This window comes from Coturnix japonica, chromosome 27 (assembly GCF_001577835.2).
Source record: "Coturnix japonica isolate 7356 chromosome 27, Coturnix japonica 2.1, whole genome shotgun sequence".
Taxonomy (NCBI): domain Eukaryota; kingdom Metazoa; phylum Chordata; class Aves; order Galliformes; family Phasianidae; genus Coturnix; species Coturnix japonica.
The window spans coordinates 1,004,863-1,031,342 of record NC_029542.1 but is presented as its reverse complement, the minus strand read 5'-3'; the positions used below and the strand labels follow the sequence as shown (position 1 = coordinate 1,031,342).

The 26,480-nt window shown below is 57.7% G+C and overlaps 2 protein-coding genes across 7 annotated transcripts in view; both read right to left on the bottom strand.

The window, feature by feature from the left end:
* ITGA2B (integrin subunit alpha 2b) overlaps window positions 1–1,750 on the bottom strand; it is a 20,277-nt gene extending 18,527 nt beyond the window's left edge. The window contains exons 1-4 of the mRNA XM_015885436.2: window positions 1,689–1,750; window positions 1,128–1,325; window positions 664–791; window positions 30–127 (exon numbers count right to left, since the gene is read on the bottom strand). Coding sequence (XP_015740922.2) covers window positions 30–127; window positions 664–791; window positions 1,128–1,325; window positions 1,689–1,750 — 486 coding nt within the window. The remainder of the gene's footprint in view (window positions 1–29; window positions 128–663; window positions 792–1,127; window positions 1,326–1,688) is intronic.
* Window positions 1,751–2,512: 762 nt separating this feature from the next.
* Window positions 2,513–26,480, bottom strand: GPATCH8 (G-patch domain containing 8). 6 transcript variants are annotated; one of them, XM_015885460.2, is made up of 9 exons: window positions 26,302–26,480; window positions 25,181–25,215; window positions 22,256–22,273; window positions 21,198–21,270; window positions 15,572–15,639; window positions 15,370–15,456; window positions 14,085–14,228; window positions 7,263–7,393; window positions 2,973–6,639 (listed from the first exon to the last, which is right to left on the bottom strand). In XM_015885460.2, the coding sequence occupies exons 5-9, from the start codon at window positions 15,596–15,598 to the stop codon at window positions 2,973–2,975; spliced, it is 4,056 nt and encodes a 1,351-aa protein (XP_015740946.1). In that variant the 5' UTR covers window positions 15,599–15,639; window positions 21,198–21,270; window positions 22,256–22,273; window positions 25,181–25,215; window positions 26,302–26,480. The 6 variants fall into 6 exon arrangements, with proteins under 6 accessions (XP_015740947.1, XP_015740946.1, XP_015740948.1 ...); XM_015885462.2 differs by lacking the exon at window positions 25,181–25,215 and adding an exon at window positions 18,118–18,162; XM_015885461.2 differs by lacking the exon at window positions 25,181–25,215 and having other exon boundaries at window positions 2,513–6,639; window positions 26,302–26,479.

Genomic DNA, 26,480 nt, shown 5'->3' with positions numbered 1-26,480 from the left:
GCGCCCACCTTCCCCCCCCCAGCACCCACCAGCAGCGTCCCGGCCCGGCTGAGCAGCGCCGCCCCCATCCACTGCCCGGCTTTGTGCAGCCGCAGCTCCAGCCCGGGATGGAGCTCCTGCTGGTCACCTGCGGGGGGAGATGGGGGTGAATGGGGGGTAATAGGGGTGAATGGGGGGTAATAGGGGTGATGGGGGGTAAGGGGCTCAACTCCCACCCGTGGTGTCAGTGGGATGGGGGGGCACAGGGACAGAACCACAGTGCAGGGACGGTGGGGATGGGGTGATGTGGGGTGATGTGGGGTGACACAGGGGTTGACATAGGGTGATGTGGGGTGATATGGGGTGATGTGGGGTGATGTGGGACGACACAGGGGTTGACATAGGGTGATGTGGGGTGATGTGGGGTGACATGGGGTGACATAGGGTGACATGGGGTGTTATAGGGTGACATAGGGTGACATGGGGTGACATGGATTGACATAGGGTGACATAAGGTGACATAGGGTGGCATAGGGTGGCATGCAGTGACACAGGGGTTGACATGGAGTGACACAGGGTGACACAGGGTGACATGGGGGTTGACATAAGGTGACATGGGATGGCATAGGGTGACATGTGATGACACGCAGTGACACGCAGTGACCCCCCGTGTTGTCCGCCCACCGTCGCTGTCGAACTCCATCACCCGACACGCGCCGTGTCCCGGCGGGTACCGGCACAGGAACACGGCTCCGGGCTCACGGACGGGCTGCGACGTGTTGGCGCGTGGGGCGCCCACGGCCACGCTGACCCTGCGGGGGGCAACGGGTGGGGGCGGGGCACGACTCGGCCCGGCCGCCTCCCATCACCCCCATCACCTCCATCACCCCACATCACCCCACATCACCCCCCACGTCCTCCATGCCCCCATCCCTCCCATATCCCCCATCCCTTCCCCACATCCCCCTCAATCCTCATCCCTCATATTCCTCCCATTTCCCATCCCTTTTTACATATTCTCCCCCATCCGCATCCCTATATTTCCCCATCGCTATATTCTTCCCCAAATCCCTCCCCATCTCTCCCCATCCCAAATCCTATATCTCCCCCATCCACCCGCAAGCCCCCCACCCGTCACGCCCCCCCACCTTCCCCCCTCCTCATGGAAGTCCCATGGCGAATACCGAAGTAGCTCCCTCTCGGCCGTGGTAGGTGTCGGCTGCGGGTGCAGCAAGTTCAGGTCCGGGGGTCCCGAAGCGTTCGCCCCCAGGAAAAAATAAGTTCCCAAAAAAAAAAGCTCATATAAGCAGCGCGACCCACATCGCTGCCCCGACGCGCCGAGCCCGCTTGTGCCCGCGGACACGGCGAACAGGAGCGACCCCGACGGGGCGAAGCGGGGGGAACATCCGCCGTCAGCCCCAACATCGGCCCCAATCGGCCCACATCACCCCACAGCGCTATCGCTGCGACCAAGACGGAAGCGGCTGACCAACAGCACCATCATCCCACCATTTCCCCCGCCCTCTACAACGTCCCCCCTCCCCGCAGCACTCTCAGAGCCACCCCGCCAGTTCCAAGCCTCCAAGTGAGGACCCCCCCCCAACAACACTCCCGCCCCCCCCCAAGGATCTCAAGCTCCTTCCAGGACACCCTCCCCCCCCCCCACCCAAGGTCTCCCCATCCAGGACCCCCTCCCAAAGATCTCTCACTTCCCCCCCCTCTCCCCCTTCCCGGCACCCCACAGCAGCTTCTCCTTCACAAGGAGCTCCATCGCCCCACCCTCCTACCCTTCCAGGACCTCCCCCCCCATGCCTCTCTCAAAGGAGACCCCCCCCTCTTCCAAAGATCCCTCCCTTCCCTCGCACCCCCTTCCAGACCTTAGCCCCCCCAGCAGTTCTCCACAACAAGGACCGCTCCCCCCAAAGATCCCCCCCCCCAGACCCACAGCTGCTGTTCCACAAACCGTCGCTTTATTAGAAAGCCCCCCCTCTCCCCCTGGAGTTTGTACATGCCTATATTTATATTTATATCTCTCCTTATGTACACAGTTAAATATCCAGGCCGGTAACAACAAGCCAAGCGCCTCGTTAAGTCTAGCAGGACGTTAACGAGCTGTGGGGTCCCCATCCCCGACCGTCCCTCCCGGATAAGGCCCCCCCCCATCCGCCCTCAGTGCAATTCTGTACGTTAAACAAAAATAGAGATATCCTATAAATTAATGGGGCCGGGCACAGCAGAGCCCTGCTGCCACCCCCACCCCATGGCAGCAATGGGGCCGGATCCTGCCCAGGAGGAGCCCCTCCAACACATGGGGGTCATGGAGACCCAGAGTCACACGGGAGGAGTGTGGTGAACTGCTGGCCCCATTGGGAACCCACCCATGTCCCATTGGGAACCCACCCATGTCCATTGGGAACCCACCCATGTCCCATTGGGGTCCCCATGTCCCATTGGGGACCTCCATGTCCCATTGGGGCCCCATAGGGAGCCTCACTGCAGCCCATTGGACATCCCAGTGGGGTCCCATTGAATCCCATTGAGTCCCATTGGATCCCATTGGATCCCATTGAGTCCCATTGGAGCTCACTGGGTGTCCCACTGAAGTCCAATTGGAGCCCATTGGGGTCCCCCTGGGGTCCAACCCGATGTCATCTCACAGCCCACCGCAGGTGCCACCCGGTGTCCCACTGGAGCCCATTCCATGTCCTCTAGGGACCCCCCAGAGCCCAATTGGAGACAGGTCCCACTGCAGCGTCCCACTGGAGCCCATTGAACACTGCCCCGTCAGAGGCCTCTGGGGGCGCCACCAGTCGATGCATTGAGCCCATGGGGGTCCCACAACGTCCCATTGTCGGTCCCGTCACAGCGCCCCACACGTGCGACCCCTCCGTGTTTCTTTGGCTGCTCGAGGTGAACGTGAATCCCATCCTCAGCTTCCACCTGCTCAGCTTCACCCCGAGCACAACAGACACCGTTCCCCCCGCGGCCGCCCTTCATGTGCCGTGACTCGGGGGGTGCTGCAGGTCCTGCCCTGAGAAGATGGGGTGCAGCAGGGGGTGCAGGTGCAGCGCGGTGGCGGCGGCGGCGGCAGCGGGACGTGGGGCGAGGAGCGTCGGGTAGAGAGCGTGGGGAACGGGGTGGAAGGTGAAGGGAGCGGGATGGATGGCGGAGGCCGGGATGATGTGGATGGGGTGGCTGGTGAGGAAGGTGGCGGGGTGACCCGGGATGATGGAGTGGGTGAGGTGGGACAGGGAGATGGGCGCCAGGTGGGGCTGCGGGATGTGGTGCACCTGGGCCAGGGGCTGCGGGTGGGGGTGTGGGTGGATGCCGATGGCGGCGGCGGCGGCGGCGGCGTGGTGCTGCAGGATGGCGTGCTGCACCGTGGTGATGGACGTGGCCGAGGCGGCCGCGGGCTGCGGGATGTGTATGGGCTGCAGGGCAGGAGCCGCCGGGGCCAGAGCAGCCGACGCGGGGAAAGCCTTGACCTGCTTGGCCAGGAGCTGCTGCTGGATGTGCTGCTGCGCCGCCTGCTGCAGCTTGCTGTACTTCTCCATCTCCTCGGGTGTGAAGGTGATGGGCTGACTCTCCAGCGGCGCCAGCGATGAGTCCTCCCCGCCATCGCGCTCCCCCTCCATGCCGGGCTCGGCGCCCTGCGGCACGTACCCGGGGAAGTGCTCCACGTCGGGGACCAGCGGCATCATGGCCGCCTCCACGGGCACGGGCTGCCCGCTGCCATCCATGGGCTCCAGTGCTTCAGCATCACCCGGGGCAGCCAGGAAGGCGTGCGGCAGCACCAGGTCCCCAGAGCCGAAGCACTCGGGCAGCGCCGGCGCCTCCATGGGCACAGCGGGCAGCTCCTCCTCCCGCTTTGGCTCCTCCACGGTCGGGTCCCCCGGCAATGGTTGCCCACCCGGCACCGCGTCCTCCGCCCCGTCCGAGTCCGACAGCTCCTCGCCGCGCTCCGCGCTCTCCTCGTACCTCCTGGCATTGGGTTTCCGCACCGTCGGCAGTTTCCCGATTAAGGGCAGCATGGGTTTGTTGCCCAAGGAAGGCGGCAGCTTGGGGCCGAAGTAGCCCTGCGGGGGGTCCTTCAGCTTGATGCCCACCTTGCCAGCCCCTGGCAGCACCTCATCAGTGACACAGGGCTTCTTCTCCACCTTGCGGGACTGCACCTTCTCCAGCAGCAGTTTGGCGGTAACCGAGTTCCTCTCCTCGGGGCTGCAGTCCCCCTCCGATGTGCGGCTGGTGCCCGAGCTGCTGTTCTGGGACCCCCTGCTCTCCTCCGCTTTGCCATCCTCCTTCTTCACGGCCCCTTCGCCCCGCGCCGCTCGGAAGTAATGCGGCGACTGGGAGCGGTAGATCTTGGACCTGATGAAGTCCCTCCTGCCTGACCTCCTCTCCTCGGGGCTGTCGTGGCCCCTCGAGCCCTTCCTGGACACCGAGCGCTGCGAGTGGCTCCTGGTGCTGCGCCCGCGGCTGTAGCTGCGGCTGCGCTTCCAGCTGCGCCCCGTCATGCTGCGGCTCCTCCTCTTGCTGCGGCTGCGGCTGCAGCTGCTGCTCCGTGTGCGGCCCCGGCTGCGCGTCCTCGATCTCCTGCTGCGGCTCCTGGAGCGGCTCCTACTGGAGCTGTAATCTTCTGATGACGAGTACTTGCGTCGCTTCGACCTGTTGTAGTCAGAATCATCCTCTGAGTCCTGTGAGCGCTTGGAGCACCGTGAGCGCTGGCTGTAGTCGCTGTAGCTGTCGCTGTAGCTCCTGCGGCGGCTGTAGCGGCTGCGCTCACTCGAGGCGTCAGAGCTGCTGGAGTATGATCGCCGCGACGAGTGCCCGCGCCCTGATGCAGAGCGGCTCCGCGAGCGCTCGCTGCCCGACCCGTAGTCGTCGCTGTCCCGCGAGCGCTTCCCCCCAGAGCCCTCATCACTGTCCTCCTCGTCCGCGCTGCTCCTGCGGCTGCGGCGCTGTAGGCAGCGGCGTCGTGCAGCCCTGCGCTTCTTGGGGCCGCGCTCGGGGCACGAGGCGCCGCTGTCGTCCTTCCTGCCGCTGCTGCTGCCCTCCTCTGCCGACAGTGATTTCCGCTGCGAGTCCTGCGAGCTGCGCTGCTGCTTCTTTAGGCCATGGCCGCAGTCCTCAGGCAGCTCAGCCCGCAGCGCCCGCCCCGACTCGCTACAAAGGGAAGACTTCACCTTTTTGTGCCGGTGCCGCCTCCTCTTCCTGGGTTTCTCCTCTCCCATGTCAGTTCTGCGGCTCTTCTCCTCGGGCTCCTCCTTGTGTTTCCGTTTGTGTCTGCTGGACTTTTTGTGCTTCTTTTTCTTTTTGTGTTTGTGGGATTTCCCGGTTTTACCCCGGCCGCTCCCGCTCCTCCCGCTCTCATCACCTTCACCCTCCTCCTCGTCCCTGTCCTGCAGGCTGCCCTCCTGCCGGCCCTGGCACATCGATCTGCTCTCTGCTCCCCCGGAGCCGTCGGTTACGCTGTCGGGCTCCTTGGCTTTGCTCCCCTCCCCGAGCTCTGCGCTCTGGATGTTCTCCCTGCACATCCCACCTGTATCCTTGCACTTCTCAGCCCCTTTCCCTTTGGCATCTTTGTTGCGGGAGAGCTTGAAATCAAAGTACAGAGGATTGCAGCTGTAGGAAACAGACGGCTCTGCCTTGGTAAATATCATCAGCTCCGAAGGCCACTGCAGAGTGGTGCTCTCGTCCTTACTCAGAACCGGAATGAAGGGCCCCGGGGGCGGCCTGGGCCCCTCTGGGACATCCCTACAGCTTGGGGCAGGCTGGGCGGCATCGCCGGGCACTCCTGGCTCAGGCAGGCTGCTCTCTGCCAGGTCCTTGTTCTCCTGTGCACTCACATCCTCTATCTCTTCCTTCTGCTCTGCCTTGCCCTGCTGCACACTGCTTTCAGGTGCGCTCTGCTCCTTGGGCTGCGCTGCGCTCTCAGCCGCCTTCTCTGCGTGTTTGCTGGGTTTGGGTTTGGGGGAATTTCCCTTTCTCATTTCATTTGCATTTTTTTTGTTCACGTTTTCAGCTTCCGTTTGTTCTGTGGACTTCATGAAGAGCAGGAACTGGAAGTTGGGCTTTACTTTGCAGTGGGCCGGGGGGATATAATGGTAATATTCTGGTTCAACTGCCGTCGGCCCGTCCTCTCGCCGCATCTTTTTCAGCTTAGACAGCGTGGTGGCCAGAGACCCACTGTCCTTGTCGTGGTCGTCATCCTCTCCCTTGCCATCCGAGCTGTTGGTGCTTTCTCCCTCTCCGGCTTTCTGCAGCCCCCCTCCATCTGAGGACCCTTTCTCATCAGCTTTTGCTCCATCTGCAGAACTCGATTCATCCACGTGGTCCTTGAACACCGACGCGATGGTCTCCAGCTTCACCGGAGTCTTCTTGGCAAAGGAGAAGGACACACCGATCTTCTGCAGCGGGGTTCCCAGTGCACCCTTCATGCCAAAGCTGACGGCTTGCGCTGCCTGCAGCGGTGCCTGGCCTGGCACGGTGCTGCCACCAACCTGCCCCACATTTAGGAAGCCCCTGTCTGTGCCCATCTCCCCTCCTGCGCCCCACGACGGGGTGAATGAGCTGCTGTTGGCCGCAGCGTCGTCGTCGTCCCCACCTTCCTCATCCACAGCCACGGTGGTGGTTCTGAACATGGGGCCGCTTCCCGGAGCGCTGCAGGAACAAGAGAAAATGTTGATGGCTGCATGTTTGGGTTCAAGGGACCCTTAAGATCACCTGGTTCCAACCCCCTGCTATGGACCCACCTGCCTCTACACCAAGTTGCTCACAGCCCCATCCAACCTTCAGTGCTTCCAGGGGGCACCCACACACCTCACAGGGCAACATGTTCCAGTGCTGCACTGCCCTCACAGTTAAGAACTTCTTTCTAATATCTGGTCTAAACCCACACTCACCCACTTTAAAATAATTTCCCCTGGTCCTGTCTCTACATGCCCTTCTAAAAAGTCCCTCCCCAGCTTTCCTGCAGGCTCCCTTTGGGTCCTGGAAGGGCTGTAAGGTCTACCCAGAGCCTTCACTTCTCCAGGCTGAACAGCCCCACCTCTCTCAGCCTGTCCTCGTACACCTAAAGTCACATTTCACCTCTCCCAGGTACTCCCATGCCATACACTCATCTGAATGCTTTGACACCATCACACGACAGCAGGCAATAATGGCTGCTGGGTAACACAAGGGAGCAACAACTCAGCACATTCCCTCCTGCCAGTAGCTCAGCACAGCGCTGAACCTCAGCTCTCCATCACTCAGAGCAGCCCAAGCAGGACAGCCTCACTCACCACTCCGGCTGCCTCCGCTGCTCAGCCAGCTCGTGCAGGCGCCGCAGGGCCCTCTCCTGCTTCCTCTCATCCTTCCTTGACCTCGAGGAGACGTTACGAGCAAACTCCCTTTGCTTGAGATCCTTCAACCTCTGGGGCAAAAGAAAGCGGGCAGGGATTAGAGGGACAATATCAGCCCCCAACACGGCACCGGGCACGATGCCGCCCCAGCAGCAGAGAGGAGAGGAGAGCAGCAGCCGGTCAGCTGGGCTACGGCTTCATGCCTGCCCACGTGCTCCCAGCCAGCACGACCTGCTCTCCTTAATGGCACAGAGCAGCTGCTTTCAAAGCAACAAGCAAATTCTGGAAGGGAAAAAACCAGAAGCGATAATAAAAAGAAAGGGCTGCAAACGTACAGCACGAACAGCGCACGGGTGGGGGACGGAGCGGGAGCTGGTGTGGAAATCACCCGGGTGTTACGTCATACAAAAGCAATGTACAGGTTACATTGGAGAAGGTGCCAAAAACCCCATGCAAGTGATCCCAGTGAGCAAAGAAACAATCCAACACAGCACAAACAGCGCACCGTGCTCCGGGCTGCAGCTCCCAGGTCATCAGGGAAACAAAGGCTGCAGGTCAATGCCAGGGCTGTGGGGCAGGAACACTACGAGCCCCTGAGACCCCCAACAAGGAACCCAGAGCCAAGGAACGTCAGCCATCACAGAGGGGACCCGGCTGCACCATTTTAACAGCAACTGAACAATTGAAGCAGGTCCTGGTTGGAAGCAGTGGGACAGAGGAGGCCGCTGCTCTGCCTCCAACGTGGGCAACAGCTCCCAAGCTGGGCACTACTCAGAACATAAAGAAAGCTGCCAAGAAAGACACCTGCCACCCTAAGCACTCAGATCCCCTCTGTTCTGTTCAGGGTTTCTGTGCACGATCTCTCAAAAGGCCCAATTTCACCATGTATAAGTGTTGATGTTTCCCACCTGTCAGCTATTTCACAAAGGGTCTCAAAGACCAACAGCATCAGAGCAGGACGGAGCTGGCGAACCCAGTGTGCCAGCCCTGGGAATTAGCAAGGCCAATGTAAAGAGAACATTGCTTTGTGAAAAGGGGATATTGGACAAGACAGAGGATTCTCTCACCTAATTGCAGTCACTAAACATGGCTGAGCTTCACCAAAACCAGAGTTGAGGACAGACAAAGAAAACAGCTACAGACAGCGGCCGAAAGGAACTCACTCGTGTGATCTGGGTTCCGAAATTAGAAGGGTTTGCTTTCAATACATCGTCTGACAGTGTCCCGTCACAAAGAGAAAAAGAAAGTGAAGATATAACGAGGGTGGAAGAGAGAAGAAACAGGAAGCAAGTGTTACGAGGGAGCTGCTGGTGCAATGGCTGCAAGCTACGAGCGGGAGCCAGGCAGCACAGCCATGGGGCTGATACATGGTGTATACACCACAATCATGCGGCACACACACAACACGTGGGAGGTCGATGAGCCGGCACGAATAGCAAGTGATCCCACCCAGTGACAGAGCGAGGGCTGCAGGGTCTGCAGGGTGTGGGGTGGTGGATTCCTTGCAGAGGAATGGGCTGAGCAGTGCTGTGCTGCGGAATGAGCTGAGCAGTGCTGTGCTGCAATGAACTGAGCAGTGCTGTGATGCAGACAGGATTAGCTGAGCAGTGCTGTGCTGCAATGAACTGAGCAGTGCTGTGAGTGCATTTAATAAACTGAGCAGTGCTTGTGCTGCAGACGAGGATTAGCTTGAGCAGTGCTGTGCTGCAATGAGGCCGAGGCAGTGCTGGTGCCTGGCAATGAGCTGAGCAAGTGCTGTGCTGCAGACATGAGCTGAGCCATGCGTGCTGGCAGAATGACTTAGCAGTGCGTGCTGCAATGAGCCTGAGCCAGTGCTGTGCGGCAATGAGCTGAGCATGCTTGTGCTGCAGACAGAATGAACTGAGCAGTGCTGTGCTGCAATGAGCTGAGCAGTGCTGTGCTGCAGAATGAACTGAGCAGTGCTGTGCTGCAATGAGCTGAGCAGTGCTGTGCTGCAAGAATGAAAACTGAGCAGTGCTGTGCTGCAATGAGCTGAGCAGTGCTGTGCTGCAGCAATGGAAGCTGAAGCAGTGCTGTGGCTGCAGAATGAAACTGAGCAGTGCTGTGCCCGTTGCAATGAGCTGAGCAGTGCTGTGCTGCAGACCATGAGCTGAGCAGTGCTGTGCTGCAGACAATGAGCTGAGCAGTGCTGTGCTGCATGAGAGCAGAGCTGAAGAATGCTGTGCTGCAGACCATGAGACCTGAGCAAGTGCTGTGCTGCAGACCATGAGCTGAGCAATGCTGTGCTTGCAGACCATGAGGCTGAGGCAGATGCAGTGCTGCAGACAGGCTGCGGGCAGGGGGTGCTGACCTCTCTCCGAGCAGGACTGGCACCGAGCACTGCCCTCCAGCTGCAGCTCCCAGCACAAAGCACGAGGCAGCAGCTCGCTGCCATGTGACTGCGGACAGGAGCCTGCTGCGCTGCACGCAGCACTGAGCATTTCTCACTGCGCTGCACGGACACAGCGTGCCCGGCTGCACCACGCTGAGCTGGGACCTGCACTGCAGCAGGGGGCACGAGGACCTCGCTGGGCAACGTGGAGATGCAGAATCTCAACAGCTGCACTGCACTGCATTGCCTCCATGGGACAGCACCCGTGGAGCAGATGGAACAAGGAATGTCCCGTTCCTTCACCGACTGCTCCCAGCGCGTACCTGGAAGCAGCGACTCAGTGCAAGGAGCAGCAGAGCTGTTAATTGCAGCCATGCCCACTGCTGTCCCTGATGCAGCCAGAGGAGCAGCAGGTGCAGCCTTACAGCAGGGAGAACATGGAGGAACGCATGCAGCTAAACCGCATTTAACACAGACTGACCCTCAAGAAACTCCCCCTAATCCGGGCTGAGCGTTCACTGTTCTCATCCCTCAGATCCCATCAGTGCTGGGATCGCACCATGTGCTGCCCTTCACCCACAGCCCCATCCAGGACCAGCACCGTGGCACAGCATTGCAGCGCTGCCTGCAGAGCAGAGCCCTGCGCCATGGAGCATCACACCCTGTGCTCAGCACTCGCTTGTCCCTTCCGTCAGCATCAGGGCTGTCCTGCTTCTAACCACCCCCCATATGCATCAGGGGCAGTGTTTTCTAACCACCCCAGTGCCATCAGGGCTGTGTTCTACCACCCGTCAATGCATCAGGGCAGTGTTTCTAACCACCCCAATGCATCAGGGCTGTGTTTCTAACCGCCCCAATGCATCAGGGCTGTGTTTCTAACCACCCCAGATGCATCAGGGCTGTGTTTCTACGTCCCCGTCCCCCGCGCCCCCTTTCGCTGGCGTACCGTTTGTTTTTTTCAGTGCAGTCAGGGCTGTGTTTCTAAACTCAGTCCCAATGCATCAGGGCTGTGTTTCTAACCACCCCCGTGCATCAGGGCTGTCTGCTTTCTACTGCCCCCAATACGTCAGGGCTGCCCTCTTCTAACCACGCCCCAATGCACCCCCTGGTGCTGCTGCAGGGTTTGAGGAGCAGAGCCATCTCTCCTGGAAGGCACCGTGTCCCTGAGGAGGCAGACTGGCTCTGAGGCACAGAGTGTGGCTGAGCACAGCAGGACACGCTGCAGCTGCTTCAGCTGAGGAGCCCATGGACACAGCGCGGCACTGGGCACAGCTCTGCCACCCCGAGCCCTTGGCTGCTTTTAAAAACAGCACTTCCAGCCTCCTCTGCAGTGAATCTCCCAGGAGCCCAGGTCTCACCAGAACAGCTGAGCTGAAAGGAGCAGGCTCTGACCTGCGGCTGCTCAGCTCTCAGTGTGGATGTGGTGCTGCTGGGCTGTGGCACACAGCGCTGTGACCATGCAGCTCCTCCCCAGCTCACACAGCACTGCAGGGGTATCATGGGTGTAAAGGGGCAGAAACAGGGGAGGGCTGAGCACACACCACAGCTTGCTGCTGGGCTGCTATCACAGCGGCGTCACTGCTCAATGCACATCACTTTGCAGGTTCAGGCCCAACAGCCAACAGTTCATCTCAGCAACAGGTGGAAAGGAAAGGAGACCGTGTAAGAGGATGGAGTGCAGAGGGAATAAAGCCGCTCCTTGTGCTCCTGCACTGCTCAGAGCTGCAGCCCACCCTGCTGAGCTGCCTTGAGCTGTCAGTGCAGGCTGCAGTGGGAGCAGCTCACAGGGCAGCACAGCCAGCACAGCATCACTCCTCCACACCTCTGCCAACATCACTAAATGAAAGCACTTCTCACTCCATATCCCTCATTAAATAAAAGCATTTCCCACTCCATACCCCTCACTACATAAAGGCATTTCTCACCCCATACCCCTCACTCTTTGCTGCTTCTGGGAGGGAACTGCAGCACAAGCCCCAGTGATGGCAACCTCTGCCTGGTACCTTCACACAGTGCAAACACAAGCACGGCTCACTCCTGGCCATGGGTGTTTGCACAGTCACAAACCAAGTGAGAGGAGCAGAGGAAGCAGCAGAGGAAGCAGCAGGGAGCTGGGGCTTTATGTCAGTTCTTCCCTGCTAAGACTCCACAGCCCTCATTCAGCCCCACGATGCTGACACGTGGCCCATGCTGTGAGCAGACACTGCTGCTGTCCTGGACACCAGGTTTGGTGCAGGTGCTGCCAGCTCCTGCCCCTGTGAGTGCTCACAAAGCACAGCTCTGCACAAAGCAGAACTCACTCTGCCGGTGACGGTGCTGGCAGCACAGCGCTGCTTCCCTACAGCTCTCAGCACCAGAAATGGATCCTACAGACAAAGGCCCCAACAGCAGCAGCAGCAGGAGAGGCTCCCACAGCTGTGGGGTCACGTCGCAGTTCCTTCCCTTTGCCCCTCTGCCCCTTTTCCCTCCGATTGCTGCTTTTCAGACCCAGCCGTGGTGCAGAGGGGGCTCAGGCAGCACCCAGTGCCCCCAGAGCAGCGTGTTGGGAAGCAGAGGAGCAGCAGCTCCCCAGCACTGCTCGGTGTGGGAGCAACGGAGGTTGGTCCAAACAAACCCACAGGGATCAGGACTCACTTACCTATGGTCCCTGTTTCGCAATAATCCCGAGTTCTTTCCTGGAATACAAGACAGCATCTTTATAACTGGGGGGAAGACGGGGATGTGGGGGCAGAGCTGTCTGTGGGGCAGCGGGACATTGCTGAGCAGCACCCCCAGCCCCACAGTGCCAGGAAGGGGCGGCTCCAGCTCACACAGCGGGTGGCACAGCCCCACTACGGCCCATTCACCTCCCTCACCTCTGGGTGCTGCTGCGTCCAGACACAGCACAGCGCCACCAGGAGCTGGACAAGCCCTTTCCATGAGCAAAGCAGCATCTTCTCTTTGTATAACCCCTGCACAACTAGGAAGGAACACTGGGTGACCTATGGGATCCCCACGGCGCCCACCTCCCCGCAGGGCCAGCTGACCCCCCCAGCCTGCAGGCCCCTCCATAACACAGTGACTGGGGTGCTGCCATCACACAGACACACCTAAACTTCCTACACCACTGAGGGGCAGTTTGTTTCCCCTCTTTCCCCTCATACCAACCTCATAATCTCCCACCCCGTTAAGCAGGAGCAGGCCATGACCAGAGCACAGCACATCGCAGCTCACACACATCACCCTGCTGGACATCTGATAACAGCCCCAGCTGAATCTATTTGGAACCACCAGATCCACGTTACAAATCCACGCCCTGTAATGCTACACTCCCATTTTAAAGCTGCTGCTTCGCTTCCATTTGGTCAGATCCAGCAACTCCTCCAGCAGCCATCAATGCTCCAACCATCAGTGCTCCAACCATCAGTGTTCCAACCATCAATGCTCCAACCATCAGTGCTCCAACCATCAGTGCTCCAACCATCAATGCTCCAACCATCAGTTAGCTCCCCAACCATCAGTGTTCCAACCATCAATGCTCCAACCAATCAGTGGCTCCCAACCATCAATGCTCCAACCATCATGCTCCAACCATCAATGCTCCAACCATCAGTGCTCCAACCATCATGCCCAACGCAATCAATGCTCCAACGCATCAGCTGCTCCAACCATCAAACTGTTCCAACCATCAATGCTCGCCAACCACCAATGCGCCAACCAATCACGCTCCAACCATCAATGCTCCAACCAATCAAATGCTCCAACCACAGTGCCTTCCAACACCGAAATGCTCCAACGCATCACATGTGCTCACACTGTCACCAGGAGCACCACGTTTCTCTGAGCACTGTTACCCCCATCTGAGCACAGTGCAGCTCCCTGCTGTGAGATCACACCCTGCTCCATGTGGCCAAAGGGACGAGGCCAACACAGACCCCCGTTACCCACTGCAGCACAGTGAGCTCTGCTGTGCTTCATCCCAGCTGGGGGCAGCAGGCAGCGCTGCAGATTCAGAACAGAACTTCACAGACTTTGGACTCTTTCTTTTCATCCATCCCTCATTTCCTGGTCTCCCAACGCTCTGAAATGCAGCAGATGATCAGACTCCAAAGCCGTGCTGCTGTTAAAGCAGACATGAAGCAGGAGCCATCCACATCCAGGTCAGGAGGAGCTCAACCCCCCTTTACCAGCATCCTGCTCCTTCCATCACCCAACACGGAGCCCCCCACCAGCAGCGGCTGCTGCTCCCTCCTGTTTGTGTGCTTGTTGTTTGGTTGTTTCCAAAGGGATGGGGGCACAAGGCTGGACACAGGGCTACTCCTGGGGTGTGATTACAACGAGCACATGGGGGGAATCCAGAGTGTGAAGTGCAAAGGAGGCGGCTGCAGGGAGCACAGAGCGAGCAGCACTGAGTGCTGGGCTCCATTTACCTGCTTGTGAGCGTGGTCGTATGAGTTAATGTGATTGTCAAACTCCTGGTGTTTATGGTACTGCTTGTCACACAGTTCACAGTAGAAGTTGGCCCTGAGCTCCTCCAAAGCTTTGGCGATCGCCTTCTCCTTGTCCACATAATCCTGTAACATGAAGACAAGTCACACGCTGAACATCCCAGAGAGCAGCTGGAACGACTCCTTGGAGGCAGGAGGTGCTCACAGACACCAAGTGAAGGGACATTCCTGCCACGGACAGGAGGAGATGGAGAGAGAAATGCACGTAGGAAGCTTTCTGCCTCTGATGTGATGAGGTCGTGTCCAAAGAACATGGTGAATCTCCTGGTTTAGTGCCTCAGTGGCAATGAACAGCACTGCCATGGTGTGCTCTGCAGGGCCAGAGCTGTGCAAAGAGACTGCAGCACCCAGGGGGGAAAAGCCTAAAGCATCATTGCATTACAACAACTCAGCTTTGAAATAAAGGATCTAAGCTCCTGTGTCCATCTACTGCAGAGAGACCGTGTTAACTAAGAACTGTCAGCACGTGGGGGTGTGGGGCTGTGTGGGGGGGGTATGGGGTTGTGCATGGGGCTGTGCATGGCAGTGTGGGGCTGTGTGTAGGGGTGTGGGGCTGTATGTGGGGGTGTGGGGCTGTGTGTGGGGGTGTGGGGCTGCCACAGGTCCCCACGAAGGCAGTTAAGGAAAGGAGCCCAGCAGGATGGTCACTGTGCTGCCCTGCTGGCTGTGGCTGTTCCTGCACCCAGGCAGGATCTGCTGCTCATCCTGTGGTGGAGCAGCGACCGCAGCCCTCAGTTATCAGTGCCCAAAGGGGGCAGGGGATGACGGAGCAGTTGTGGGCAGCAGATCCACAGCTCCTCTGGGATGCACTGAGCTGCCTCACTCTGCTGGTAACGGCCATGGCAGCCCTGAAACGTGCCAGAAGGTTTCTGTGCAATCATTCTGTACCATCACTCAGCCCCAGAGGGATCAATCATTACAGCAGCCATTACCAATACAATCATTACAGCGGTCATTACCAATACAATCATTACAGCAGTGAGTGAACAAATCCAGCAGGAAGCCACCACTGCTCTCAGTGCTCACAAGGCAGCAGAGCCAGCAGTGCTGGGTGCAGAACCAAAGCACACCTCAATGCTCACTGCAGCACAAAACAGAGACACAGGCAGCGTGTGAGCAGCCTCTAGTTAATACATGAACCACCTCAGTGACAGCAGGGAATGAGAGCGGTGGGTTCCTGCTGAGGTTCCAGCATCCAGCTCTGTACCTTGTATTTCTGCCTCAGCTCCTCGGTGTCTTCCTTCTCCACTTCCAGCACTCGCCTCCGCTCAGTGGCATCCTCGGCGTAGTCCAGCTGTTTAAAACAGAGAAGACATGAAATGAACCCCATGAAAAGCAGCCGTTTGTCCCACAGACCTTCAGAGGGACGTTGAGCCCCAGCCCCATCCTGCCCCACACATCAGCCTCACCTCCATCTCCATGCGCCCCATGCCCATGACATCATACTTGACGACAATTGGGATGGGATCCGTCCTCCCTGCAACAGGAACACACACAGTTGGTCAGGGGCTGCTCCGTGCCCATGGCTCGCTCGACACATTGGGTTTGGGTGGTTAGAGATCTTGCCTTGGAGTGCAGAGACCAGAAAGCTACAGTGAACCAAACACCGACCCTTCCCACAGCCTGCAGCCAGCCGGGCCGCACACAGCATGGAGCAGCTCTGCACCATGGGCAGCGCTGAGAAACTGCCTCGAGATCAGCACCCAACCAGTGAGTGTGAGTGAGTGTGTGTGTGTGTGTGTGTGAGTGGGTGTGTATGAATGTGTGTGTGTGTGTGTGTGTGTGTGTGTGTGTGTATGAGTGGGTGTGTATGAATGTGTGTGTATGAGTGGGTGTGTGTATGTGTGTGTATGAGTGGGTGTGTATGAATGTGTGTGTGTGTGTGTATGAGTGGGTGTGTATGAATATGTGTGTGTGTGTGAGTGCATAAGTGTGCGTGTGTGTGTGTGTGTGTGCGTGTCTGTGTGTGTGAGTGGGTATGTGTGTGTGTATGAGTATATGTGTGAGTGTATGTGTGTGTGATTGTGTATGAGTGTGTCTGTGTGTATGAGTGTGAGTGTGTCTGTGTGTGTCTGTGTGTGTGTCTATGTGAGTGTGTGTGTGTCCATGTGTGTGTCTGTGTCTCTGTGTGTGTCCATGTCTGCATGAGTGTGTCTATGTGTGTCTCTGTGTCTCTATGTGAGTGTGTGTGTGTATGAGTGGGTATGTATAAGTGTGTGTGTGTGTGTGTGTATGAGTGTCTGAGTCTGTGTGAGACTTTATGAGTGTGTGTCTTTGTGTGTCTGTGTGTCTATGTGTGCATTTGTCTGTGTCTGCATGAGTGTGTCTGTGTGTGTCTATGTGTCTGTGTGTCTACGTGAATGTGTGTGTGTGTCTGAGTCTGTGTGTGTGACTGTATGAGTGTGTATGTCTGTGTGTGTGTAGGTGTGTGTGTCCATGTGTGTGTCCATATGTCTGCATGAGTGTGTCTATGTGTGTCTATGTGTCTCTGTGTGTCTATGCGAGCGTGTGTGTCCATGTGTGTGTCTGCGTCTATGTCTGCATGAGTGTGTCTGTGTGTGTGTGTGTGTGTCTATGTGTCTGTGTGTCTATGTGTGTGTGTCTGTGTGTCTATATGTGTCCATGTGTGTGACTGTGTGTGTTTATGTGTGTGTCTATATGTCTGCATGAGTGTGTGTGTGTCTCTATGTGTGTCCCTGTGCTTCCAGTTCCCCCAGTCCCCGCTGTGCCCCCACTCAGTTCATCTCAGAGCACAGACCCCGTTTCCCCCCTTTCCCCCCATGTGCCCATGGCTGCAGGCTGTGGCAGGAGCCGCCAGCGAAGAGAATTGACTTGGAACTGATCAAACTACGCTGCGGATTTTGTCGGGGTTGGGGTTTTATTATTATTATTATTATTATTATTATTATTATTTTTCAACGTATCTTTAATCCGCTCATAACCAGCCAAACAAAGCAAAATGGGGCACGCAAGCACTTTCCTACCACAGCTTTAGAGTTCATCTGATTTGGATCTTTGGACCCTTTTGGACACGTTACATCCCAGCGATGTAAACCCAGCACTTACCTGCTCCGAGTGGCACCTGGGTGACAGAACAGCCCCTGCAGCCCCGGGCTGAACCCGCTGTTACACACATAAACACACTTATACCTTTGGGCTCTGAGATCCGCGCGCCCCCCCGGCCCACAGCGCTGCAGGGCACTGAGGGCTGGGGTGGCAGGGATGGGTGCAGGGCACAGGCTCAGCCCCATGCTGCAATGGCTCTGCTTGTGGCTGCACAATGGATATTCAGTGGATATCGATCCCACGTGGGTCATTAACCCATTGCAGAGCGGTGCCTTGGGATCCCGCTCGCCTTTTGGCTGCTTTTTTCCCCGTTTGGAAGCGTTTCTCCTTGGCCCAATGGTATAAGGCAGGAAGCAGTGAGCGCCATTTTTAGCCAAAGGACCAAATTAAAGCCAGCTGATCAAATGGCTTCCTAAGCACAGCGTCGCTTTACAACGGCTGGGGCCACGCGTGCCCCCCGCTCTGCAGCACAGCTTCGATTTGGGTCCGATTTGGGTTCATTTCTCCAATAACAGAGAGCTCAGGGAGCCCGGCAAAGCCCCGCATACAAACAGCACGGAGCTGCTTTAGCCTTGTAAGGCCGGCAGAGCTGCTCCAACATCGCTTGGTAAATTGCAGTAGCAAGTGCTGGTGCCCACAGTGGGGAGAATCAATTGGACAGTATTAGAAATTGGACTTTGGAACTGATTGGGGCAGTTCTAACACAAACAGAAACGTCCCTTCTTAGCGATACCCTTCAAATGAACGAGGATCAGACACGTGTGCGGAAAGAAAGGAAAGGAAAATGAAAGACCAAGCAGAAGGATGATGGCTACAACAGAGAAAGTAAGCCTAACAAATTGGTGCACTGATGACAAAGGAGGAATTCAGTCTGAAAATTAAAAATTACCACTGCTAAGTTTACCATCACCACAACAAGTCCAGGATCATAACGCTGTAAAAAAGAAACACCATTTGTTAGGCACAAACCACTGGGGCAGGAAACAGGCAGGGAGGTGGGACACCGCAGCGGGCGGCTTCCAAACCCCTCCACCCCATCACCGCGCCATGGGGCCGGGCCGGCACCGTGTGCTGTGGGGTGGCACAACCGAACCTGGGGGGACATGGGGAGCACAGCGGGACCCCTGTGTGCATCCCTGGGCTCAGCACAACCCCAGTGCAGCACAGCGGCCACCGAGGAGCAGCCGCGGTGCCCCACACTGCGCCCCATAACCGAGCACATGGAGCAGCGCAGCCCTGGCTGCACAGTGCGTGCAGCACAGCAACAGGGGAGCAGCGCCCCATAGGAGCACCCCATAGGAGCACAGTGGGGCAGGACGGCACTCAGCACCATCCCCACTTACAGAGCCACCTCTCACAAGGGTTGTGCAAGCTCTGCTGGGCCTGCTGTGCACAGAGCTGCAGATCCGGCTGCAGCTCATCACAAGGAGAGCAGTGAGTGCAGCTGACAGGCAGCCCTGGCACGCTCCCTGCTGGCCCACAGCAACCATCCTTCCCAGCCCTGAGCTGATGGAAAACAAGGCAGCACAGCAGAACAAGGCAGCACAGCAGAACAAGGCGGCCTCTCATCCCGCGGCCTCTGGGAGCAGCACTGCTGAGCTCATCCTGTTTATCTCTGCTTCTGGAAGGGTCACAGACAAACACGAGCTTCAGACCAGGCCTGGAACGCCCAGAGAGAAGCAGAGTCCCAGGGAGCAGATCCCAACTGTGCACAAACTGCACCAGGAGCTTCATCAGTATGAAGGGGCTGCACACACACCAGGGGCACCGTGCTGCCCTGCACCCTGCGTGTGGATCCCCCTCTGCTGCCCTGCACCCTGCGTGTGGATCCCCCTCTGCTGCCCTGCAGCCTGCGTGTGGATCCCCCTCTGCTGCCAAACCCCCTGCCCTGCCCCATGCTCCACTCAGCAGCACAGTCTGTCTGTGCCCAGCTCAGATCCCTGCACTCACTGCAGGCTTTGCAGATAACATCGTGTTTCCATCCATTTCTTGCACGCGGCTGCCAAACCGCCCAATACTTACTAACGGTGCAGCCCGTTCTTCTCCTTTTCTTCCACGCACATCACAGAGCACAGAGCATCCTCACACATCACAGAGCTTCAGAGCCCGGCAATGAACACACAACTCCTCATTCCCTCGTGCTGTTTTTCTCAGCGTTCCGGGGCCTCAAACATCTCTATGAGATCAGAGCATTCACCAAATGGAGGAACAAGGGGCTGGATGCGCTGCCGGCCATTTGGGAGCTGCTGCCGGAGCCAGCGCTGACAATGCAATGTGAGCCCTGAGCCACTGAGCCCAGCCAGCCCTGCTGGATCACCCCCAGCACCCCGCAGGGTCACACACAGCACCGGGATGTGCTTCACCTCTGTGATACGGCCCCAGAGACCCGACAGGTGGGCTGAGAAACCACAGGGGGGCAATGGGGGCAAATAGCTCCTGAGAGAGCAATGGAAGGGACATGGCCCAGCACTGCCAAGCACAGCTCGTCTGCTCGGTGCTCCCTGCTGGGATGGAAGGAAACCAGCAGGTCTCTCCCATAGCTGCCCCTCCTGCAGCCAGCCCCGCTGTGGGTGCACAACCCCTCGCTGCCAAGGCACTGTGCTGCAGTGTGACTCCAGGTGCATTGAAATGAGGGAGGGAGCCCCAGCTATGGGGAATGGGGAATGGCTTCGTAACGCTGCAAGTCAGCAGCTGCTTTGTTCAGGTCAGCTACATGGAAAGGAGGTGGGGGTGACCTCAATGCATGCAAACCAAGTTGAGCTCTGAGGGCTGGCTGCAAAGCACTGCTGCCAAATACAGGATGTCAGGTAAAGTATTCTGGTTTGCAGCAATCCAAAGGGCTGTGAGCTGTGTGCTATCAGACATCCCGCAGGCTCCAGCACGGTGCTCACAGCTCAGCAGCTCTGTGTCCTCACCTCTCCACCTCCACTGGATGTTCGGATGAATACAAATAGAAGGAAGATCTTCCTGCTCTGCTCCCTTGCCCTCAGCACACACCAGGTGCCCTCAGACTCCTGGATCACAGATCAAACTGGTGCCACGGCTTCCTCTCTTCAGTTTGTAGATGGGTTTGGAGACGATTCAGGCAGCAAAGCCACAGCACAATGAATGAAGCACCCGCAGAGCGATGCCCAGCGGTGCTGCACGCTGCTCAGTGCCAGCAGGGAGCTCCTCAGCATCCTGCTGCAGCAGGGCTGGAACTAGGTGACCATCAGGGCCCCCCAACACAACCCACTCTATGCTGTGAAGCAGAAGGGCACAGCAGCAAGACCCCACAGCTGCCCCTCACCCCCACAGAGCCCTGGGGCCGTGGCAGCTGTTGTGCTGGGCCCAGCCTTCCCACACACAGCAACAAAGGGACACCCAGAGGAGGAAGCAGTGAGGAACACTGCAACACCACTGCACAATGCTGAGGGGCAACAGCTACAGCCCCAAGCTCCAGGAGGCACCGGGACAGTAGGAAGGCCATGCATGAACTGCAGAACTCCAAATGGAACCCAGTTAGGGCAGCAAGAAGCATCAACCACCAGTGCAGCCCTGTCCGAGAGGCCAGAGTGCTTCAGCTGGAGAGCTGAGTGCATCCCTAGGGCACACACAGCCCCCCACCCCTCCAGCAGCCCCACACAGCACAGACACACTCTGCAGGGCTGCTGGGGGCAGGAGGGCTGCTCACAGGGCACCAGCTTTCAGACTACAGCTAAGGGAACAGTGAGGAGCCAGGCGGCCCCAGCTGCCAGCAGGCTGTGGGCACACAGCCCCACATTGCCCCACATTGCCCCACACAGCCCCACTGTGGCCCCACACAGCCCCATTGCAGCCCCACATGGCCCTATTGAGGCCCCACATGCTCCAGAGCTGCTCCATCCCCACGAGAAACGCAGCAGTGCCTCCGTTTGGCCACGGCGATGGAAATCAGGTCACGTAGAGCGGACATTGGAGGTGTCTGTGGGAGCCCACGGCAGCACTTACCCTGCAGCGACTTGCCCAGGCCCTGGCCCAGCTTCCAGCCATGCTTCTGCAGTAAGCGGTGTCCGATATTATCCTGACAGACAGAACAGAGAGAACAAACCAAAAATATTCCAGTAATTGATCCTGCCCGCCGCCGCTGCAACATGTGATGAACGAGAGATTTTCTACATAGATACGCATGCAAAAAAAATGCTACTGAGGAGGCAACGTGTGCCCGAGGAAAGGGAGAGACCAATGGCAAAAATTGCTGGCTGGAATTGCTGCAGGGCCGGGCTCGGCCGCTGCCTGATGGTGTGTGGGGCAACGTGTGTGTCACGGGGAAGGGAAAACAACCACGACAACCAAAAAGAACAGAAAGCAATGGGGGAGAACGAGGTGTACGGTCAAAATTGAGAGTAAAAAGCATCAAATCAGGCTACGAGACAATCGAATCCATCACCTAGACAGCACCGTTAGGAGGCTGGCGGAGGCCTACGCTGCGTTTAGTCGCTTGGTTTGCGTGTCAGGATTTAGAGAACCCAGAGCTGTCAGTGCAGCACTGCCCACCACTAAAACCAAACGCAATCAGAGCACAATCCAGGCTACACTTGATTGGGTTTTAGATATGGATATAGAGATATAAACCAGCATGCAGCCAATATTCAACTGAAAAAACAGTGAGGTTAGTAAAACCAAAATAAAGAAATCCGTTAAATCAAATGAGCTCAAGCACAGACTGGGTGATGCATCTCACATGGAAACTAACCGGAACACTAAGGTGTTAGAATGAAACAGGCCTAGCGGTAATTAACAGCGAGGAACCATTAGTGCATGGAGGGGGACAATAAGCATAATGTCTCATCTGCCCGGATGGAGCCGATCGGCTGGGGAAGCACTGCAGCAATGGAGGGTTGGCTTTGAATGGGGGCACCCAGCACCCCATGGGGAGCAGCACCGGGGCACAGAGCGGGGATGAGACATTGTGCTGACTGCACGGCGAGGCACCAAGGGAACGACAGATGGAGCGGTACGCTATTCCAAAAGCAGTGCAAGTGGAGTGAAAGCATTTCCATACGAACCTGGCTTTAAAAACTGGGCTGTCAAAAGAACAGTTAAATGTAACACAAAGTAAGAAACTGTCCCATCACTAATGGTCGTTTTTTTTTTTTTTCTTTTGCTTTGTTTTCAATTCACTGCTCGCAAGTCATGTATTTATTAAAGAAGAGTGAAAGCAGAAAAGAAAGTCAACAAGTCAAGACCAGCTGGGAGATTCAAGAGCGGCGTGTTGTGACCGACACAGTGAGGGGGGACGGATGTTAAGGGCAGGGAGGAACCATTTAGAGGGTTGTACACATTAGCACGGCTCTTACAGCGCCACTCAAGAGCATGGCCGCCCTGCTGGGCCGGGATGGGGGGCTGCTCAGTGGGGCCTCTCCTGTGCTGCCCCACGTTGTGCTCAGCACCCACAGCACCCAGCTGTGTGCAGGGTGGGCTCCCACGTGGGCACGGTGCCCCTCTCACCGTGAGCTCCTGCTGGCACAGAGAGCTGAGATCCTCCATATTGAGTTGTGCACAGCTGCTGGGCACAGGGCAGCTCCACGTGCTCACTCTGCTGCTTTGGGGCTGGTGTCCCACCGCTGGCAGTGATATCTGTGCAGGTGAGGAGCGCTGGGGCCTTTGTTTCCATGTGTGGATGGGAACTTTGCACACAGGTGTGAGCTCCGTGCTCGGTCTGGCCACCCAGCCCACCTGGAACCCAGCACCGTGACCCCGTGTGACAGCACGGCCCTGCCCCCAGCACAGGGAAAGGCACCAGCAGAACCATCTGTTGGGAACTGGACGGGTTCGGTGCTGCTGGAGGCGGGACAGGCTCGGCTGGGAGCAGATGGGGCTGCATGGAAACCGAACCGGAACCAGCCGTGCCCGGTGCAGGGCTGCCATGTGAGCACACGGCCCACAGCGCTCGGATCCTCTCCGTACAGCTCAGGGAGCCATGAGCCTCTTGAGTGGGCTGTAAGCTGTGCTGACTGTGTATGCGGGGACCAGAAGCGAGGGGTGGATGCTACGGGGTGAACCCATGCAAACGAGAGGTTGAAAAGAGTCCCAAAACAAAACCTAGAGCTCACTACAGATGACACAATGAAGACCAGAGAGAAAAGCCAAATAGTAATGCTACACCATTCAGCTTCAAGAAGCACGTTATTTATAGCACTGTCCACACGTGGCTGCTGCTAAATGTCAAACCAGCAGCTCTCCCAGTTACACTTTGGAACCAGTGGAGTCCACAGATCTGTACAGGGTGCGACCAAAGGCAGCGGGCGCTGCAGCCTGCGGGGCACGGCCGGGCAGCACGGCTCCGTGTGAGCAGGGGGCAGCATGGAGGGCAGTGTGCTGCTGGATGGATGCTCACCCCAGCGCTGGGATGGGGACAAGGAGAGCCACCTTCCACAATGGGGAAATACGGGCTCTATGGGAGGTGCCACAGGTCACTGCTGCCCTCTGAGCACCTGAGCTCAGCACACACTGAGTGTGTCACAGCCAACACGGCCCCGCTGTGAGCTGAGATGCTGCACGAGGGCTCTGCAGCTATGGACAGGCAGCATTGGCCGTGCTGACACTGCCAGGGTCTGTCAGAGCAGCACAAAGGGCGCTGTCACTTGTGGGGAAGGTTCATGCAGCTGCAAGGAGTTATTCCATTGATAGGAAATACTTTCAATTTGAGAATGGGAAGCAGCTCCTGGCTGAGGCTGAGCGCATCTCCCAGCTCGGGCCCTGCTGCCATGTGTGTGCTGTGCTGGGACTCACACCGGTCTGTGGCCCAGACAAAGCAGGGCTGCACGGAACCAAAGGCCGCGAGCACATTGAGGAGGTGTCTCAGCGTTGTAAGGATCTGTAGACTCCCAGACCTCGTGTTTCCAGCCACCTCCGAGTTGCATGCTGTAGCAGTACGGTCAGCACCTCTCAACAGATAATGCTGCAGAGATGGATCTCCCCATTGCTCTGGGTGTGCTCTGTGTTTGGTGGGGGAACCCCCCCCTCCCCAGCCATAACTCACTACCTACAGCACGTGGGTCATTAAGAGGGTGGGAAACACTTCCACTGGCAGCAGGAAACCTGAAGGGTTATTCTTGTTTCCCACCTGCAGGTTGTCTCCCAAGAACCAGCAGCGTTCTGAATGAAGACAACGTGAAGATGGAGGTGTGCTGTGTGTGAGGGCACCCTGCAGAGCCAGGCCTGCTCACAAGGCCAAGGGCACAGCCGTGAAGGCACAGAGCAGCAGCAGGTGCTGGTGTGCAGCACTGGGCCCAGCACCCTCTGCCTTGTCCTCTGCCCTCGCATGGAGCACAGTTTAAGCACAAGGCCAAACTGAGCATTAAAGCTACCCCGAGCTGTGAATCAGACAGCAGCACAGAGCCCCAGAACTGCTGCAGTTGGAAGGGACCCTCAATGGCCGCCCAGCCCACCTCCCACTCCCAGCACAGCCCTTAAATACCAGCTGCCATTCCATTGTGTCCTTACTGCTGCAGCTCCTCGCTCACCAAACCCTGGGTGACAAAGGGCTGTGCCTGCAGGTGCCCCACATGCTCCATGTGCTCCCTGTGCAGGCAGCAGCTCCCGGGGGTGCAGTGGGATCCCTCCTGCCCCCAGCTGTGCTCAGAGCTCCAAAGCTCGGCTGCTCCCTGCACTCCAGGCTGCTCATCTGCTCCGCTCTGTCAGTGCTGTGTCATGAGTGCTTCCTTCAGCTCTATCTCAGCAGTTCAATGAGACCCCCAGGCCACGATGCACGACGGAGGTATTCAGGACAACGCTGAATACAAGCTCCCATCTCTGCAGCATTATCTCATGCGTCATCGATTACTGCCATGCCTAGATCTAGCATCATGCCAGCACAGAGGACAGGAGGTACTATATGCAGTGTTCACTGGACCAGAAGAACAGAAATCAGAAAGGGGAAAGGAAACCCTAGAGAAGAAATTAAAAAAGGCAGACCGTGCAATACAAACCAGACCGGGGCTGCTTAGCTACTATGGACCAACTGCTGCGGAAGAAAAACGTCGAACACCCCAAGTTGTGTAAATTCTGGTAAACATCCCAACACGCACACAAACACACACACAACAGCACCTACACACCAGGAGGACACACCGAGCTCTGCTAACACCCAACGGCTTCTAAGTGGGCACGGAGGAACTTCAGCAGCTTCCTTTGCTAAGTGGGAATGGGAAGGTTTGAGGGGATCTGCCTTCACCACGTCTCCTCCTCTGCTGCTGCTGAGGCTGCAGGGCTGAAGCTGGACGCCTGCAGCTGAGCACAGCCCTGCGGCCACAGCAGGCACAGACGGGACTGAAAAAGCTCCAAAAAGCTGGAAAAGGGAAAAGTCCCCAGAGCTGAGCTGCCCCATGTGCTGCCTGTGCTCTGCAACGTGAGGAAGGGGAAAAAAACAAGCCACAAAAGCAACACTTGGAAATCCTCAACACAGCTCCAGCACCGTGGGGAAGCTGTGCTGCTACCCTGACATAGCCGTGCTCCATAGGGAAGCTGTGCTGCTACCCTGACACAGCCGTGCTCCATAGGGAAGCTGTGCTGCTACCCTGACACAGCCGTGCTCCATAGGGAAGCTGTGCTGCTACCCTGACACAGCCGTGCTCCATAGGGAAGCTGTGCTGCTACCCTGACACAGCCGTGCTCCATAGGGAAGCTGTGCTGCTACCCTGACACAGCCGTGCTCCATAGGGAAGCTGTGCTGCTACCCTGACACAGCCGTGCTGCTAGGTGCCATCCTGCCACCCCAACCCATCAGGAGCCAAAAAACAAGGACTGAAGAGGATCGGAATGCTCCCTGCTCCACTATCCCTTCGGGTCTGTGTGACAACTAAACTGACTGGCAAAAACATTAAAAATCCCACCGGCTCTGAGTGCATGAAGGCAGTTCTGAAGGAGCACCGAACTCAGTGGCAGCGGTACCTACAGCCGGGGGGTGCTGCTGGCAGCCCTGGCACACACAAGCTCCGCATGCAGCTCGCCCTGCCATGGCAGCCCCTCAGGAGCCCCCTCCTGCCCACAGCAACGCGCCCGGGGCCCAGCACGGGGCAGGTGGGTGCTGGTGCTGGGAGCTCAGCCTTACCGATTCGATGGGCTTGTCCAGGGACGCCTGCTCTATCTCCAGGTGCCCTTCTTCATACTGGTCAAAGTGGTTGCCCTGGGAGAGAAGAGGACAGTCAGCTCTATAGCACAGAATATGGACTCAACCCACAGCTCTCATTTTGTGATCCAGGTTTGGGCATGTGTTCATTTGGAATGTTT